At 62.2% G+C, this 12,228-nt stretch overlaps 2 protein-coding genes across 3 annotated transcripts; one reads left to right on the plus strand and one right to left on the minus strand.

Annotated features, from left to right (window-relative positions):
• Window positions 1-5,455: 5,455 nt before the first annotated feature.
• On the plus strand, window positions 5,456-9,043 carry IL17B (interleukin 17B). The gene is given in 3 exon segments (XM_084536200.1): window positions 5,456-7,173; window positions 7,176-7,254; window positions 7,393-9,043. Coding segments are annotated over 3 exon segments (900 nt in total). The 5' UTR covers window positions 5,456-6,611; the 3' UTR covers window positions 7,652-9,043.
• Window positions 8,292-11,090, minus strand: PCYOX1L (prenylcysteine oxidase 1 like). 2 transcript variants are annotated; one of them, XM_084536198.1, is made up of 6 exons: window positions 10,841-11,090; window positions 10,521-10,727; window positions 10,048-10,222; window positions 9,750-9,961; window positions 9,519-9,659; window positions 8,292-9,081 (listed from the first exon to the last, which is right to left on the minus strand). In XM_084536198.1, the coding sequence occupies exons 1-6, from the start codon at window positions 10,950-10,952 to the stop codon at window positions 8,423-8,425; spliced, it is 1,506 nt and encodes a 501-aa protein (XP_084392324.1). In that variant the 5' UTR covers window positions 10,953-11,090; the 3' UTR covers window positions 8,292-8,422. The 2 variants fall into 2 exon arrangements, with proteins under 2 accessions (XP_084392324.1, XP_084392325.1); XM_084536199.1 differs by having other exon boundaries at window positions 10,521-10,659; window positions 10,841-10,991.
• Window positions 11,091-12,228: the final 1,138 nt, after the last annotated feature.

The raw sequence follows: 12,228 nt of genomic DNA on the forward strand, positions 1-12,228 counted from the left end.
TGGCTGTCAGTTCAGGGCACAGCCAGTGCGGGGGGCATGGCCGGGAAGGGGGGGCATCCCTGCTTTGGTAATGATGTCCTGACTGGTCCCAAGTCCCCCCCAAGTGATGCTTCAGCTTGTGGGGCTGTGACAGGCTCCTCCTCAGCAGCAGAGCATGGCTCTGGAGTGGGGAAGCAGGTGGTGTGAGGTCTGTTGCAGCCAGCAGCAACCAAGTGCTAGTCGAAGCCCAAGGCGGGAGGAATCAAGGGCCTCTCCTTCATGTTTTCCCAGCTGGGGACCCTCCTGGGAGGAAGCAAAGGGCCAGGTTCTGAGGTCTTGGGCCTTGAGAGACCCCGGCAGCTCATGGGACAGCACTCAGCCACCAGCCGTGCCAGGGCATACATCTGCTGTGCGCACCTGGTGTGAACTGGAGGGGCCTGGGAAGGGACACACAATGCCTGACCCCACAGGGCCCGGCCTGCAGGCTGTGTCTGGTGGGGAGGACTTCCACTGACACAGCCCCAGAGGGGCTGGGAAATCCCACTGCCATGGTGGGCAGGGGGTGAGCAGCCACGATCAGTCCTCCCGTCCCCATCACCTGTGATGTGGACACAGCACCGAGGCTGCTGAGCCATCACACCAGGCTTTGCCCAGAGACAGTATGCCAGCATTTGATGTCCCCTGTCCCCTCCAGAAGGACAGAGCTTGAGGAAGTCACGGAGAAGCTGATGATGTGAGGAGTGAGGGCAATATGTGCCAGGCTGGGTGAGGCGCAGAGCTGTGCCCACGGGTCTGGGGACAGCACCCGGGGAGTGAGCAAGGAACAGGGGAAGCAGAACTGATGCGGGAAGGTTACACCAGCAGTGGGGATGGGTGGTCCAAGAGGTGGCTACAAGGCTGGTGCTGGGGAGGAGAAGCAGGGCCATGGGCCAGGGGTGATGGCAGGCCAGCTCCTGGCTCTGCTGAGCACCCACAGCACTGGGAGCAGCTCCGGAGCTCTCTGCCCCCCTGGCCCCTCACCCCGCCGCACAGACGTGCAGCCCCTGCTCTTGGTGGCTGGCTGCAAGTGAAGCACAAATAAATGCTGCCATTAAACAAACCCTATAATTAGAAACCAGGTTTCCTAAATGAAGTGAAAAATGTAACGTTAGCCTCTGTTTGTTCTCTGGATGCTGCTCTCTTGTTCCATGACCCAGAAGGGTCGTGCCCTGTGGTTTCTAAGAAGCCTTAATAAGGTAATGTTTAGAAGGTTACTATCTTTACAACACTTGTCTTATTACAACTCCATAAGAAAAACATTTGGGGCAAAGCAGGATTCCTCGGTGCGGGATTGTTTTCGTTACTCCTTCACTAAGATGCTGCCCAGCGAGCTCTCCCCGCAGCACATTCAGTTTCAGTATCTCCACCAAAGCCATTTTTTCCCACTCCCTGCCCCACTTGGCTGGGCATGAAGGGCTGGGTGGTCCCAGGCAGCCCCGTTCCCACCCCAGCCTCTGCTTGGCAAGGGGACAGACCCTTGGGTGGTCCCCAGAACGGCCCCATGGGGAGCAGCCCCGGGACTCAGAGGTGTTGGGTACCCCGGGGGTGCCATGGGCAGTGGTGCAGAGCAGCCCCCCTGGGGGCGAGGCTGGTGGGCTGCGTGTGCTGGCTCTGACCCTCCCAAGAGACTGGGGAGTGCCAGCAGATGTCCCTCCCCAGCCAGCCCCACTAATACCCAACCACGCTAATTTATAGCCTTTTAATCTGCTAGCTGACATTGCAGGGGGCTGCCGGTGTTTCGCAGCCCATATATCACTGCGGGCAGGAGCTGGCGGCCCTGCTGCCTGTGCTGTGCCAGCCACACGGGCAGCACGGCGTGGCTCACGGGCAAGCCTGGGCTGGAGCAGCTCTGAAGGTGACCTTCAGGACCTTCCTGAGCTGTTCTGCAGATCCCAGCCCTCCACAAGTGGCTAAAACAGCAGCAACTGGGAGCACAGGATGGGCAAGACAAGAGGAATATAAAGACCCCTTTCCAGGCTCGTGTGACAAGGCAATGCTTTGCAGCAGGATGGGGTACAGCTGCAGGCATTTGGGTGCCCATGACCCATAAGATCCCAGGAAGGGCCTTTCCATCCAATGGCTCCTTCAAGCCCTCCTCAGCCACACAGGCCCATGAGGAACATCTCTGCAGGGCTGGGGCTCTCCTGAGGTGCAGCTTCTGGCACAGCTCCCCAGGGAGCAGCAGAACACACGCAGAGCAGGGTCTGGGGACAGACGCCCTTCAGGCTTGGCAGGCTGATGGTACCCACGCCCAGGTGGTGCTTCAGACATCCCTGAAGCCTCCCTGCCTGGAGAAGAGCCTTGGGGCTGCTCTGTCTATGGGGACCTGGGGCAGAGTCACTGAACAGGCTCCTGCTGGGACAAGAGTTGGTGCCTGCCCTGCCCCTCCTGTCCTCCCCCTGAGGCACCCCAGGGTGGCAGCGGAAGGAAGCAGGTTGTTTCTAGGAACGAGAGCACACGCAGGCTTTTTCCATCAGGTGCTCTGTTTCCAAGAGCAGAAAGAAAAAGAAAAAGAAAACAAAAGGCAGGAGAGGAGGGGGGCAGCAGGAACCTGTACATCTGGATCTTGTAACGGGCAACGTGCTGTAAACGCCAGAGGGCTGATGGATGCGCTGGCGGGGCCGCAGCAGGATGTGCCGGACATGCTCCCTCCCACCAGCACAGCACTGCCGGCAGCCACCTCTTGATGTCTCTGGCCCCAGAATGTGTGGTTCGGGTGCTGTGGGTCGGGTGCTTGTCCCCAAGGGACGAGCGTGCATGGCTCTGCCTCCTGACACCAAATCCTGGCTGTTCGCTGTGCATTATCTATGGGGTGCAATTTACAGATGGCCCCAAGCCCGAGGAGGCGGACAGGCTGTTGACATGGCTGGATTAGGGCTGTATAAATAATATTAGCCTTTGACACAGAGTCCAGGAGCAGCGAGGCCCCGAGCTGCCGACAGCTTGTCCCCTCGCATGGCTGCTGTGGTCGCCCCTCCTGCACATGTCCCCCGTGCTGGGGCAATGCCCCGTGCCACCCGCCTGCCCACTCGCCCCCCCCGTGGGAAAACCCCAGGGGACATCTGGGGACATCACTGCTGTCACCAGGCATGGGAGGGAATGAGTCCGGGTCCTGCTGATGGATGCCCGGGGTGGGGCACTGACCCTTCTCAATGCCAGCAGTGCATTCCTGGCCACCCTCTGTAGCCAGGACACGTCTCCATATTTATGCAACTGGAGGAGTGGACAGAATGAAGCACGTTTTGTTTTTCCCATTTTTGAGAAATGGAGTTTTAATTCCCACCAGTGTTCTTTTTCCAGCGAGCTTAAAATAAGCCTTTCTGGCCTGGGCGAGATGGAGCTGCTGGTGTGCTGAGCAGCGTTTGTGCAAATATGGTTGTGAGCACCATGCCACGGGGCCGGCTGGCTGGGCAAATGCTACCTGCCCAGGGGTGTGGGGATGTGGAGGGCCCCACGCTGTCCCCACTTTGGTGTCCCCAACCCCAGCTCTCCTCCCATGCAGCGGCACAGGGCTGGGTCTGGCCAGGCCATCCTGTTCGCCTCTGATGAGTGGAAAATGTTGCTCATGCAGTGATGGGAGGTGGCGCGGCTCCATGAGGTGCAGCTGCAGATGGGCTCACACGTGGGTGCTGAGGCTGGTGCTGCCCCGCTTGGGGCTCACATATCTGGCTGAGGATCCCAGTTCAGCTTTTGTAGGGAGCAGCCTCACGGCTGGGGAAAGGCCATGCCCCATGGAACTACTCTGTGCTGAGGCTGCTGGGGGTTGGGGAAGCACAGACCCCATGTCCACGGCTCCCACCCCGGTGAGAACCCTCCTGCAGGCAAACAGCCAGCCTACCCCCCCCAGCCAATACCAGCAACCCCCTGCCACATGCTCTGGCCCATGCTCCCCAGCGGGTGTGCTCCCCCCTGCTGCCTGCATCACACAAGCAGGCACGTGCTCTGCCATTTTTGCCCCAAACCCATCTAACACCCAGACTCTACCCGGGAGCTTGAGGCCAAGACAGTGGATTTCGTGGTGGATCGCCTGGGAGTTGTGCATCCTGGTTTCACTGGGGTTGGCAGACCTGAGCCACCCCATTTGGGTGCCAGCTGCCACTCTTCAGGCTCCGTCTTCCATCAAGGTTCCCAAAGCAGTGGGGAAGGTGGGGATGTGTTGGGGGAGCTAGCAGGGATGGGCACATACACAAGCACCCAAAAGCACATCCCTCGCCCCCTGGGGGGGCTCCAGCCCTTCCTGGCTGCCTGCTCCCTCACCTTCCCACCACACTTTGGGGCTGATCCCCAAGCACCCAGCTTGGCAGGGCAGTGCCACAGCTGGAGCTGGGCACGGGGGGCCCACCCTAAGACCAGAAGGCCAGGGCTGCCCGCCCTCACCCCTGATGCCGTGCACCCCAGCCCCTTCCCTTGTGCAAGGCTGGTGGGGAAAAGCTGCCTCCCTCAGCTTATCAAATTTGGCCATGTCTGAAAAGCCCTGGTTTCCTTTTCACCAAAAAAGATCAAAACTGGGTAACTGGCTCCCAGCGCGGATGCCTCTGAGCCTCTCTCATGTGTAAACAGCATTTCCGAGCGCTGACACAACACAGGCGCTGCGGCACACGCGCAGCCCAGCACCCTCCGGGCGCCTGGCTCCGCAGCCTCAGGCCATGCCCGGCCTGTCCTGTCCCGTCCTGTCCCACCCGTCCCGTCCCGTCCCGTCCCTTCCTGTCCCGTCCTGTCCCGCAAAGGGACAAGGTGCACGGACCTCACAGCTTCAGGCCTTGGCAGTGAGGGTGGCCTTACCCCCAGAGCCCTGCGGGGGCCCACGCCCTTGGAGCATTAATGTGGGCTGGGGCTGCCCTGCACACAGGGCAGTGGCACCACATCACCTGCACGATCCCCAGGCTGCGGGGGGCTCAAGGGAGGGGAAATGCAGCAGCACGTGGGGGGGCAGTGAGGTTTACCCCATTTTCTGTGGTTCATTATTTCTGTCTAGAGGTCCAGGTCCCGCACTGGGAAAATGAGGAAATTTCCCTGCACCCTACAACACACAAAGGCCTCGCAGCCTCGAGAGGGGGGCACATGCCCCAAGTGGGGGCATTCCTGCAGCAGCCCTCCCAGCTTTTGGGGCCGCAGATTTCGACTCCTACAAGGTCCCTCCAGAGCAGCAGGGGACAAGCTGCGCGCCGTGAGCCCGGGGTGAGCTCGAGGCACCTCCGCTCCCAGCCCTGCAGGCTCTGGGCAGGGCCCGGCCGGAGGCTGCAGGGCGGCGGCGCGGTTGGGTGGAGGACAGCACCACCGTGCGGCACAGCATCCCCCGGCTGCAGGGACACGGACAGGGGCTGCTCCGGGACCCCAAGCCGCGAGTGACCCCCGCTGCCCTGGTCCAGGCCGTGGCTGCGCCCTCCCCCACCAGCCCCGTGCCTCAGTTTCCCCCTCCGCAGCACTCCACGCCCCAGTGCCTAGCCTCGGGAAACCGCAGGGGCATGGCACGGCCTGGGGTGGTGGCAGCACCCCCAGGGACGCCCCCAGGAGCACCCCCAGCCTGCAGCTCCGGGGCACAGCCCCAGGGCCAGCTGCCAGCACAGCCGCTGTGCCCGCGCTGCTGGGGGCTGGGAGCAGCAGCAGGGGACAGAACGGGCTCGGGGACGGAAACATCGGGGTGCTGGGGTGCCATCACCTCGCTTGATGGGTCTGAGCTAGGGTGGCTCCTGTCACCATGCCGTCACCCCCAGCAGAACCCCAAACCCCTCCCCGGGCAGGTTTTGTCCAGTGAGTCCCTCAGGGCCATGGCTGGAGCCACTGGTGGAGCCAGCGCCCAGGGAGGAGGCAGTGGCCGAGTCCCAGACCACACTGGCCCCTGGCCCTGAGGCTCACTGGCACCTCGGGGACGCGCCAGACACACCTCTGGGAAAGCACAGCGGGGCTGAGGCTTTCCCTATTTAGCTCCTAGTGTGTCTGGGCCAGCCTCACTGCAGGCAGACGTTCCTCTGCTGCGATGGAGTGGGCTCCAAACCTGGTAGGTGACCGTGCTGTGGCTCGGGGCTCGCTGCTCATTTGTCTTCTGTGATAGAATAAGTGACACGCTTGTTTGCGGATGGCTACCTGGGTTTGTTTGCTTTGGAGATGCACACGTTGGCCTGCAGGGCCAATCACTCCCATGCCTCATGCAACAAGGACAAAGAAGCCTTGAAGAGCAAATTCAGGATGGTCCGAGGGGACAGCACGGCACGGGAGGGAGAGAACAGCCCAGGTCTGAGAGCTTTCTGCCCCGGGCCCCTGCATGGGACGAGTGTCACGGCAGCTGCCCAGGAGCAGGACCTGCGAGCAGGGTGTGGGGCTGCCTCAGCCAGCTGCAGGAAGGCGAATAGCAGGAGCAGGACTACAGAAAGCAACTTTGTTTGCTACGGGGCAGCCTGCCAGCTGTCAGCACACGGGAACTTGGCCCCACAAGGCCAGAGGGAGAAGGAAAGGAAAAAGCATCTTTCTTTCTCTCTCTGTCCTTGGAGCACAGAGGGAGGGAGAGGAGGGCTTCGATAAAGATCCCATTCTTGCCTGTCTCATCTCTAAAGCACCTTTTAAACCAGAGGAGCCTGAGGTACACCCCAAGCTGGATGCGCATGCGTCCCTCCCAGCATGCAGCCCCCCGGGGGCACAGCTCAGGGCAGCACGGGGGCAATCTGGGTGATGCAAATTGCCAGCATGTCCCTGGGCAAGGGGCTGTGCAGCCACAAGCACCACCTGGGGCTTGGGCTACAGGTCCACCACAACAATGTGCTCACCACCCCACAGTGCACGTGCCACCCCAAAATGGATGCAGCCCTGCCATCGCCTGGTGTGACCCCTTGTGCAGGCCTGGGCAGTCAAGCACCACCCTCCTTCCTCCTCAGCTTCTCCTCTGCATCTTCACCTTTGCCATGGTCCTGGTGCCAGAAGCCAAAGACCAAAGCAAGGCAGCCAAGGGGAGGAGAAGGGGCCCGGCACGGCCCCCCACAGCTGCCCCCGCCCTGGCCTGGAGCCTGGATGACACCTACACCCCCATGGAGGACTATGAGCACAGCATCCAGGACATGGTGCGCCAGCTGAGGAACAGCTCTGAGCCAGGCGACACCAAGTGCCAGGTCAACCTGCAGCTCTGGAGGTCTAACCAAAGGAGCCTATCCCCCTGGGCCTACAGGTGAGTGTGGGGCACGGTCCTAAGGGCCGGGGGCTCTGGGCAGGGCCGCGTGTGCTGGCTGCACGCTGGTGGGCATGGCAGTGACTGTGGCTCCAGCAGCATGGAGCCAGCCCACGGGAAGCTCCCCATGTCACCCTGCTGTGGCATTGCCCTGCCCATCCCCATCTCACCTGCCAGGTTCACCGTCTCCCTTGCCTCCTCTTGATTCTCTTCTCCAGCATAAACCATGACGCAACACGGATCCCAGCAGACATCCCCGAGGCCCGGTGCCTCTGCACCGGCTGCATCAACCCCTTCACGATGCAGGAGGACCGCACCATGGCCAGCATCCCCATCTACAGCCGGCTGCCCGTCCGCCGGCTGCTCTGCCAGGGGACGGGCAAGGTGGGGCGCAAGCCCTCTGGGAGGAAGAAGTGTCACAAGAAGTACCAGACTGTCATGGAGACCATTGCTGTGGGCTGCACCTGCATCTTCTGAGCCTGCAGAGCTAACCCTAACAGCCCCTCACGGGCATCTAACCAGCTTGCTCTTGCTTCCCAAGCATCGCCAGGGCAAGGAGTGTGTCTGCACAAGGAGGCTGCAGCTGCATAGCTCCAAGGGCTCCCTGAAATCCCCTTGTGGGCTCTGTCAGCCTCAAGTCCAAGCAGCTACTCTGGGGACACCCACCGCTGGGGCAGCCCCTGCAAGCAACCCAGCCATGCAGCCCTGCCTGCAGCCTCACCGTGAGCCCTCTAACTTCCAGGGAAGGGCCAAAGAGGAGGGTCCTTGCCCACCACCCCCAGCCCCGGGCTGCAGAGTGGGTGTTCACCCCATGCACAAACTGGGGGCTTGGCTGGGGAGGCTGGGGCAGCTTTTGAGATCCTCAATAAAGCGCATCGCTTGAGCCACTCTGCGCGCTGCTGGCAGGATGGCAGGGCTCTGCTTCTGGCCAAGCCTGTCACCCCTGCTGCTCACCCCACAGCCTTGGCCTCTAAAGCCCCCTGAGATCCCTCCCACAGCAGCACAGCCATGATCCTTTTTGACAGAAAACCCACAGGTTCCTTCCAGTACAGAGCAGGGAGGGGAATGGGGAAACCTCAGGCGTGTGGCACAGACAGGCAGCAGCACAGGGCAGGGGTCATATTCCTGAAGGCAAAGCTTGTTCAAGTCATATGGGACACAGACCGTCCCTCACCCCCTGCCCCAAACCCCGTGCTGTTCCCAAGGCAATAAATACTCCCCTGGCTACCACACCACCACCCCCGTGCATCACAGCTCAGTCTTCACCTTGTGCATCAAGTCCTTCTGGTCGATTTTCTCCAGGTCCTGATACCAGCGGTTGTAAGCCAGGAGGGCCACATTTTTGGCCGCCACAGCTATCATCTCCATGGAGCTGGCCACCCACTCCACACCGCTGAGGTAGAAGAGGTTGTCGTGGAGCACGATGGGCGGGAGGGACTTGGTGGAGTCATAGCGGGGGTACGACTGCCACTCCGTCACCTGCACCGAGTAGTAGGACCTGAAGAGGGTCTTCAGCTGCTGCTTGTCCAGTGGCTGCTGGGACAGAACTCGCCACACTGCAGCCTCCTGGGGCTGCTTGCGACGGAAAGCCACCGAGATGTTGACAGGACAGATGTTGTCCATGGCGTTGAAGAATAGGTCAGGGGTGTCGGTGGTGAGGATGCTGGCGAAGGGGAAGAGCTTGGGGTCAGGGAAGCCGAAGTAGGAAGAGTTGAGGTAGCCGTGCACCACGGAGGTGACAGAGGGCTGGAAGGCACTAGGGAAGTTGGCGATGGGTGGCTCGAAGTTCTCAAAGGTGAAGTTGCTCCTGCTGGGGTGCAGGGGAGTTGTCACCACCACCATGTCGTAGAAAGCCGAGCCCTGGCCTTCGCTGCCCTCGTAGTGCACCTGGTACAGGGCTCTCCCTTCTGAAAAGACAGTTAGTGTAGCCCCGTGCCCCAAGCTGTGTTGCACTGGACCTTCTTTTCTCCCTGTGGGAGAAAACTTCTAGAGAAACTCAGCGTAGTCAGGTAAGGAGGAGCAGGGCAGAGCCACCCGCCCCACAAACCAGAGCTATCCAGCCCTCCTGCTGAGCTGGAGCAGGGGGCAAGCCTGCAACATGGATGGTGTCCGTGTGAATCTCCGAGCCCAAAGAAAAGCCCTAAGGGACCCCAGAGCTGAGGTCTGTAGCACAGGGCCCTGCCTCCCAGATGGATCAGACTGACAGATGGCATCCCTCAGTGCCCTGGGATCCCCATACTACCCACGAAGCACCTCCCACCCTGCTGGCCACAGACCCACACCCAAAGGCCGGCAGCACCCATGGGTGCATGGGGCCGGAGCAGCCTCCCCTGGCCATACTCACCCGAGCTGTGCAGAGAGATGCCCGTCACCCTGGCAGGGATGACATTGGCTTTGGTCAGCTTCAACAGACCCGAGCACACCAGTTTGTTGCCTCCTTCCACTGCCCACATGCTGCCCTGGGCCCCTGCCAGCGACATGGCTCCTGGGGGGAGGAAGAGGAGGGTGCCTCAGAACTCTGCCCGGGGAGGGGACTACGGGAGGAACCCTCAGACAGTGGGGTAAGGGAGTGCACCTGCAAAGGCGGGCACCAGCACTGACTGGCCGTAGCTGGAGCGCAGGACGGCCGCGATGACATCGTCCACAAAGCGCTGCGTGACGCCCACCTCCAGCAGGGACTCGGCCACCGAGCGCTGTGTCATGTTGACAAAGGCTTCACCCCCCAGCGAGCGCAGCAGCTCCTCCAGGCTGGAGAAGGCGTAGCCATGCGCCTGGTACTTGTAGATCCTGGAGGGGACAGCACCACAGGGCGCCTGGTCGGGTTCTGGTGCTGGGAAGGCCCTGGCACCGCCTGAGCCCCCTGGCTCTCCTACCTCATGAACTTCTCCATCACCTCCTCCACCCACATCTGCAGGCGCAGGAAGCTGATGCCGTAGTGCCACCAGAGCCGGAAGAGGTTGAGGAGGTACCAGTCGGTCTCCTCCAGGACAAAGTGCTCCCCGCTGAATATGGCACTCTTCCCTGGCACCTCACGCCGCTGCTTGAGGCCTGCAGGGAGCAGAGGGGCCCCGGCGGGCAGCTGGGAAGGGGCAGAACCAGATGGGGATGCGGGCAGGACGGTGGGCGGCAGGGTGACACTCCTGGCTGAGCATCAGGGAGTGCTGACCCTGGGGCCCCTCATCCAACCCCATGTGTTTGGGCATCCCACGGAACCTCCCCAGCGCCACGAGACAAAGCAGGAGGATCTTGTGAGTGCTAAACCCCACTGAGGGCAGCCAGGAGAGGGGTGCAGGGATGGCACAGGGGTCACGGCGTGCCCGAGGCATGCCTGGCAGCATCGGCTCACCAAGGGTCTTGACGAAGTCCTGCATGTGGAGGCTGAGCGCGTGGATGGACGCGGTCCCGCTCTCGTACTGCTGCTTGTTGACGGTGACAGTGGCCAGCCGGCCGCCCACGCCGGCCTGCTCGTACACATCCAGCTGCACCTGCGGCCCGAACTGCTGCTGCGAGAAGTAGGCGACGGCCGCGCCGCCCAGCCCGGCGCCCACCACGGCTGCGGGCCGAGGGTCAGCCGGGGCCGACACCCGCGCCCCGTCGCACCCCCCCCAGCCCCCGCCTCCCCCCCGCGCCCTCCCCGGCTCCCGGCGCTCGCCCCCCGGCTCCTACCGATGCTGCGCGGCGGGGCAGGGCCGGCGGAGGCGGCCGGGAGGGCCGGGAGGGCGGGCACCAGCAGCAGCAGCAGCAGCAGCAGCGGCGGCGGCGGCGGCAGCGGGGCCATGGCGCGGGCGGCGGCGGCGGGGCCCGGCAGCAGCGGGAGCGGCAGCGGCAGCGCCCGGCCAGGCCCGCCCCTCACGGCAGGCTCGGCCCCCGCCGGAGGCAGTGGGAGGAGGGCACGGGGCAGCGGGCAGATGGCGCTTGCGGAGCCCGGGCTGGGCCGGCCGCAGGGCGGAGAGCACCGAGGCGGCGCCTCCGGTAGCTGCGGGGGGAGAGGGGCCCGAGCTCGCCCCCCGGCCGGGCAGCGTGGCCGGGGGCTGGGGCTGCTCGCTTCCCTGTGGCCCCGGGGGAAGCGGTGGGCTGGCTGCAGACACAGGCGTAGCGTCAAAATCGGCCTTGTTTTGCGAAATTTGGCTCTCCACACCGGGACGCCAGGGCTCAGAGGAGGCGATGCTCGACCGACAACCACCACCACGCCGAGGATGCGCGGTGCCCCCATTCTGCACACGCAGCAGCTGCCGACCCACGGCCGGCCCAGTGCTGAACCGACAGCTTAAAACCGAGTGATCCCTGAACCCACAGCGACAGGCCCCGGGGTGGGACCTTCCTGCACAGTGCTGGGCTTCCCAAGTGGCAGGAGCCCACCTTTACTGCCCTCAGGCCAAGCTGCTGTGGGAGCGTGTTTTCCCTATCTTGAGCTGGCACGTGGGGGAGGACACGGTGCTCAGCACCTGGCCACGAGGCTGGGCTCTGCTGTGACTCGTACCTCAGCAGTGGCATTTCAAGCTTTTGCTTGTAATTTCTGCCCTCAGCAAAACAAGGAGCCTGGCAGCAAGATGCTTGTGTCTTGGGGATCCTGTCTGGGAGCCTGCTGCTACCTGGAATACAAAGGCTAGCAAAATCTGAGCAAAACCGGGAAGCGCGTGTAATTACAGCACCTAGAGCCTGCTGTAGCCAAGGGCTGGCTCTGTACCAAGACAAAATTAAATTTGGGAATCCATCACAGGAAAGGCAGAAGCCAGAACACATGCAGAGGCTACCTCTCCCCGAGTCAGAAGCCCCTTTGGAAGTTCGGTGTAGGGGAGCAAACACAACCCCAAAATGCAGATGTGAACATGGGGGAGACACAGACCAAGCTCCGACTGCTGCTCAGCTCCCCTGAAGTTTACAGTGAACAGTACTGACCCACCAGCACAGGGCAACCACATTCCCAAAGTTGCTTAAAACACAGCACAGAAATGCATCTGCATGCTTCAGGTTTTAAAAAGCCCTTATTTTAACTGCCCTGATTTCACTATGGCTGGCTCTGTGCAGTAAGCAAAACACTCCTTCTCTTGCTC

This window comes from Aythya ferina (assembly GCF_964211825.1).
Source record: "Aythya ferina genome assembly, chromosome: 14".
Lineage (NCBI taxonomy): Eukaryota > Metazoa > Chordata > Aves > Anseriformes > Anatidae > Aythya > Aythya ferina.

What these genes read in the sequence shown, in the direction of transcription:
- PCYOX1L (XM_084536198.1), bottom strand. Translation starts at nt 10,952, where the DNA reads ATGGCCCCGCTGCCGCCGCCGCCGCCGCTGCTGCTGCTGCTGCTGCTG. An exon ending in TGCCCCGCCGCGCAGCATCG is followed by an intron (nt 10,728 to 10,840) that starts GTAGGAGCCGGG and finishes CTCGGCCCGCAG; the next exon opens with CCGTGGTGGGCGCCGGGCTG. An exon ending in GTGATGGAGAAGTTCATGAG is followed by an intron (nt 9,962 to 10,047) that starts GTAGGAGAGCCA and finishes TGTCCCCTCCAG; the next exon opens with GATCTACAAGTACCAGGCGC.